Source organism: Microtus ochrogaster, unplaced genomic scaffold, assembly GCF_000317375.1.
Source record: "Microtus ochrogaster isolate Prairie Vole_2 unplaced genomic scaffold, MicOch1.0 UNK27, whole genome shotgun sequence".
Taxonomy (NCBI): domain Eukaryota; kingdom Metazoa; phylum Chordata; class Mammalia; order Rodentia; family Cricetidae; genus Microtus; species Microtus ochrogaster.
This window is the reverse complement of record NW_004949125.1, coordinates 1,858,046-1,864,215: the sequence shown is the minus strand read 5'-3', so window position 1 is coordinate 1,864,215 and position 6,170 is coordinate 1,858,046. Positions and strand designations below refer to the sequence as shown.

Sequence of the window (6,170 nt, the reverse complement as noted above, 5' to 3'; positions counted from 1 at the left end):
AGAGGACAAGGGAGTTGGCAGTGCCTGGGGCTGGAGCAGGGAGGGTCAGTAAGATGGGCAATGAGAGCCGGAGGTTTAGGGTAGGGTTGGCTTCAAGGAACCTACTTCTTCATAGAAAGCAATTCCATCGAGCTTTGGGACTCCAGGTGACCGACTGGAATTCTATTATTCTGCATCGCTTAAAATGTTGCCTGTTTTGCTGTGAGCCTCTGGGGACAGCTCCTAGGGAATCCTGTATCCAGCTCTGTCTTTATCACAATGATCTGCTGCTGCTGTCATGGTGGGGACAGGCTCCTCCTAAAGCATGGTTTGCCTCTGCACTGGCCATCTGCTCTGCCCCAAGCCCATGGTGCTGGCTCCTGTGTGGCTTGTTACCTGTTTCACCAGAACCCATTCCCACAGGGGCTTCTACAGCCACCATGATTGTGGCTGCAAGCATCTGAAACTTCACATGTTCATCATTTCAGACAAATAATTTCGTGGGAAACTCCCCATTATCTCGGAGTCTCCTGTGAGTGGGGAGCAGGTGGATGTCACTGGTGACTTGGGTCTGTAGCTACACTCCGCACTGGATTCTGGGACCCATCCCCTGAAATGTCTGGTTTTCCTCATGTCACATTCTACAGCACACAGCAGAGCCCTTGCACATGGTCCCCACCTGGCCCAGAAGCCACCAGATGTCCCTTCCCTGCTCTCAGGGCTGTGGAAGTCACTCCTGCTCCAGACTCAGCATTTCACTCACCCCCACCTCCATCTAGAAGGACTGGCTTGCAGGAGAGTCAGTGCCTTGGGATGGTGTCACTCATAGGCAGTGTGGGAGGCCTGAGAGTGAGTGGGCCTTGCTCAGCTTCCCACTAGGCAGTAGTAATGAACATGGACTCTTTAATATGACACAGCAGGAGGATAAATAGATAAAGGTATTGATGATGTTTTAAAGCACGGTTTGCTGGCTTTCTACCAATCTTTTCGGACCTGAGGTTCACATGTCATCCCTGGGGTCTCTCGAATGGGTCAGCACAGGCCTCACAGTGGGAGACAGGTGCTTTCTGGAGCCTGGTCAACACCGATTATGAAAAACTAGCCTGCCATTTCCCAATCACCCGGCGGCACCGCCTGGAGCGGAAGGGGGTCGATTACGAATGGGCTCGCCGCGGACCACAGACGGCAAACAAATGGAAGGAATTCTGGGTAACAAAATGTAAATTTCATTCCACGAGAAAGTCTCAGTACCCTGCACAGGAACAAAAGAGTCCCGTGATGCTCTGCGTCCAGGAGCCGCTGCTGCCGTGATCTGTGTCCACCACCATTGTCTAATAGGAACAGGAGAGAGCGACTCTCCCTGCCCCCTACTCCCACCCACACCCCAAGGTTTCTTACCCAGAATCACACCGTTGGGCTCCTCCGGGGGCTGCCACACAATCCGCACCGCAGTAAGCCTCACTTCGGGGAACACCAGCCGCACGGGGGGACCTGGGGCTGAAGGAAAACACAGAGAGTTCTGAGGTCAGCCCGTGCTCTGATGACAGCGTGCTTCTCCTTGTGGAGGTCCCACCGTGTCACTTTTTAATCCATGTTTAAAAAATTGATTCACCCTTCTAAAAACAATTTCTTTATTTATGTGTATGTGTCTGTGATGTCTGCTGCGTGTGCAGCTGTCTGTCTGGGGAGGCCGGAAGGAGGTGTCAGGTCTCCTGGAGCTGGAAGTACAGGCAGTCCTGAGCTGTGCTGCCCCATGTGGGTACTGGGAATTGAACACCAGGAGAACAGCAAGCATTCTTAGCTGCTGAGTCATCTCTCCAGTCCCTTATTCTTTATTTTATATCTGACTTTTCATGTGGGTTTTAGGGAATTGAACTCACGTCCTCACGCTTATTTAGCAGGTGCTTTGCCCATTGCGTCATCGTCCCAGGCCATGTTTTAAATAAAGGGTTTCTGGATCCTCAATGACGCCATGTGAGTCCCTAATGATTCTGAAAAACACACTTTATCTTGAATCCTGACCATCTGGTTTAGAAAACCATGCTTAGAAAGTATACTTGCATAAGGGTATACATAGGTATATATTCATAGGGCAACGCTAGCAGCGGGCCACCTATGACTTTGAAGTAAGCATTCTACTAACCAGACACCTTCACTGGCTTTGACACTGTAAAGTGGGCAACTGTGATGGTTCGTACTGTCATCTTGATGGGATCTACAGTCACCTGGGAGACACACCTCTCCATGTCTGTAGGGTTTCCCGATTGGGTTAACTGAGGTGAGATTACCCATTCTGAGTATGGGTGACCCCCATCCCACTGGCTTGGGTCCTGGGATGAATAAAAAGAAGAAGGTGAGCTGATATCTCTCTCTGCTTCCTGACTGTGGATGTCATGTGACCAGCTGCTTCATGGTCCTGCTGCCATGCCTTCCCCGCCATGATGGTCTGTGTGCCCTGGAACTGTGAGCAGGGTAAACCGTCCTCCCTGAAGGTGCTTTTGTTAGGTATTTGGCTATAGCCACAGCAGGGCCAATATAAGGTATCCCTTCACCCCCACCCCACAACCACCAATAACTGTGAAGCACGCTGACAATCAAGGCTTCCTGGCCTATGTCTGCCTCACCTCACCTGCCCTGTCTTAGACACATAAGAGGTGATGCTCACAGATGCGTATAATACTTCTTCTGTGTGGTTCAGCACACCGGCAGTTTAAAGTGCAGTTATGTCTTGTGGAACGATTGAATAATAGGGTCTTAGCCCCCAGAAAATATATTTGCTTAAGTGGATAGGCAAGTCAGTGTGCAGCCAGGGCGAGAGCTTCTCGTCGGACATAATCATGGATTGATTCCCACGCCAGGCTAAGAGCTACCGAAGCGGAATGTGGGGAATGTCCATTCTGGGTGCATGAGTTTGGATGTGTGTAATGATACCGACACATGGGTGAAATAAATGCCCAAAGGAGGCCACAGGCTTGAACGTCAGGACTAATTCATAATACCAGTGTGACATAGCAATGACCTTCCGAGCCGTACCTGAGGCTCAACAGATTGTGTCAAAATGGACAGAGAAGACATGTTTACATAAATAATACAGCGATAAAAGAAAGCAATCATTGCCTGACTACATGTGTCCTTTAGAAGAATAATGGCAGTGGACATTGAGGGACCGTTTTGAAAACATCTCTACTTGCTTTCAATAGGACTAAGCTGAAGCATGCACACATGGACGACTGGTACAGCCTGCAGCTAACGGGGCTCAGTACCGATTTCCCCTGCCCCCCTAGCCCACTCGCTGCCTTGGGGAAAAAGCTGAAGGATAATCCCACGGAAGCCATGATGATTGTGACTATCAGCGTGACAGGATCTAGAATCAACTATGACACAGACCTCTGGGCACGTCTGTGAGAGATCTTCTGGATTAGGTTAACAGAGGTGGGAAGGCTCATCCTAAGTATGATTGACACCATTCCATGGGTTGGTGTCACACACACTGAATAAAAAGGAGAGCACCAGCGTCCATCTCTCTCTGCTTCCTGACTGTGATTGCCGTATGACCAGCTGCCTCCTGTTCCTGCCACTTTGCCTTCCGTGACGGACTGTGTACCCTCAAACTGTGAGCCCCAATCAACACCCCCTCCATAAGACCTACTTCTCAGGTATTTGGTCATAGGAATGAGAGAGGTAATACAGAGCCAAGGCCAGATCCACACGCTGTGTGAAAAAGGGAGACGGGGTTCTTTTAATGGAGCAAATAGAGTTTTAGCTCATTATCCATTCCAAGAAGACGCTTAAACAACCCTGTTGTTGTTTCTGTCCTGTCAGACACTTGCGATCCCGAGGTGGGTATTTTTGCAGATCGTATTTTCCCCCTGACATATTCATTATGGCCTGTTTAATAACGAACGTGTGAAGGAGCTAACCTTTAAGTGTTCGACATCTGCAAAGTGGAAAAACATATTTACCGATGATTTAGACTTCCATAAAAACAAAGCCAACATGATGTGCTTGTTACGCAAACCTGGAAGCACCAGAGCCTGGGGACCCCTGGGTGCTGTCAAACATGCTGTTCTCTGTACAGGAACATGCAATTAGCGATCTGAATGCAAATGGTGAGACCTGTTAACCCTATGAGAATGGACACAGGTCCAGTGCAGAGTTTTATCTACATCTGTAGAGCTGCTACTGACTGGATGGGCTCATGTTTTATAACCTCGCCCATGCTCACTAGCCCTTGCCTATAGCATAATCAGGCTTGAGATTCCGCACAATCCATAATCAGGTTGTAAACCCTCTCCGGGCTCAAATTGGCCACGTAAATGCCAAGTGACTGGAAAACAATTTTGTTTTGTTTCCCTCAACTGGAAAAAAAAAGAAAGTGGTTGAAAATTCATATTAAAAACAACTGCAGTCCAAATGGTTTGGATTGGAAAACTAAGGCAGAAGGCAGCAGGGCCAGCCTTGTACTCACTGTCATCTTTGGTGCGCTCCAGGATGAGGGGCGAGCTAGGGACCCCGTTCCCGATCCGGGTGAAGGCCAGCACCTGCAGCTCGTACACCACGAACTTGCGCAGGCCAGCCAGCAGGGCCGACTGCGTGTGGTTCCCTCGCACCACATGGCTTCTGGGCTCTGGATCCAGGTCTTTGGCACGGTACAGAATCTGAAGCATCAACACACACATGCAGATGGTTACAGCTAAGTGTGTGCTCCGAAGGGGACTTCCTGTGCACAGGGTACCAGCTCAGAACTAACCGACGAGGACCACCCAACCGTGGTTTCTCCACAAGGGCAGCTGCATTGAGGGAGATTTGGATCTCATTTCTAGTCACTGGCATCAAGGGGGAAGGCGGCCATGAGGCAACTAGACTTTAGAAGAGTGGCCGGAGTCACACAGCTCTGTCTACAGCTCGGAGATTTGGCTGCCTGGACACAGTTTGGCAAGATCTGAGGCTCTCAACTATAGCTATGCCAAATGCTCTACTGAAGCATGGGCTTGGTCTTGGGCATAGGCTTCTTGCTTCCTATAAATAGAGCTTGGGACTCTGTGAGGTTCCTAGGCTTGTCCCTAGGTCATAGGGATGAACGGAGATGTGCTCCTTCAGGGCCTCCTCCTTCTCTCCTCTGTCCTCCCTCTAAGCTCACATTGTCCCCCTGCCCCCAGGCGGAGGCCGTTTGTTTGTTTGTTTCCCAGCTGCCCAGACCCGAAATAATCACACAGAAACGATATTAATTACAATACTGTTTGGCCAGTAGCTTAACCATATTTCTACCTACCTCTTACATCTTAAATTAACCCATTTCTATTATTCTGTGTATTACCGCGAGGCTCATGGTTTATTGGCAAGGTTCCGGGGCATCTGTCTCCTTTGGCAGCTACATGGTGTCTCACTGACTCTGCCTACTCTCTCTCTCTATCTTTTCTCGCCTGGCTATATTCTGTTAAGCCATTGGCTGAAAGCAGATTCTTTATTAACCAATGTCAATACATATACAGAAGGACTTCCTGCATCCCACCCCCCTTCCCCAGAACTGTTCTCCAAAACAAGTGATCTATAGGTCTTAAGAGAGAGCCACAGGGCAGACATTTGGAATGAGCAAGGAAACATTTCCTCGTGGGAACCAGGAGGTGCAGCAAAGAGCTTTGCCCACTGAACGCACCCAACGGGACTGCTGTGCAGCAGGAGACTTGCCAGTGTTGGGCTTCCTTAGACACTCTGGATTGCTACGCTCCTGAAGAGAGCCATTAGAATACTTATGGAGAGGGAATGCAGATGAGCAGGCCAGAGGCAAGCAGTTGGGATTTAACGACACAAAGATAACCTGGCCTGGTGGGTAAGCATCTCATTCAGCACTTCGCAAGGCCAGGCAGGAAGGCTGCTATGAGTTCAAGGTCAGTTGCTACATAGTGCATTTCAGGTCAGCCCGAATTATAGTGTGAGAGCCTGTCTGATAATAAATAGGTATTCCCCACCAGCCCCTAAAGCAGAGAAAAGCCACAAAAAACAAAAACAGTTACTGAAAGATGAGAGGAGAATGCCTAAAATCCATTGAGGATATATGGAAGGCATTCTGTTGTTATTGTACTAGTGACTGAATCCAGAGACTCATAAAAGCTAGGCAAGCAAGTGGTCATCAAGCCACACCCCAGCCCCTCACTGGGGGATTCTAGGCAGGGGCTCTACCACTGAGCCAC

General features: G+C 49.4%; 1 protein-coding gene across 1 annotated transcript in view; it reads right to left on the bottom strand.

Moving 5' to 3' along the window:
- Sdk1 (sidekick cell adhesion molecule 1) overlaps positions 1–6,170 on the bottom strand; it is a 622,567-nt gene that overhangs the window by 103,863 nt on the left and 512,534 nt on the right. The window contains exons 26-27 of the mRNA XM_026789743.1: positions 4,448–4,637; positions 1,378–1,476 (exon numbers count right to left, since the gene is read on the bottom strand). Coding sequence (XP_026645544.1) covers positions 1,378–1,476; positions 4,448–4,637 — 289 coding nt within the window. The remainder of the gene's footprint in view (positions 1–1,377; positions 1,477–4,447; positions 4,638–6,170) is intronic.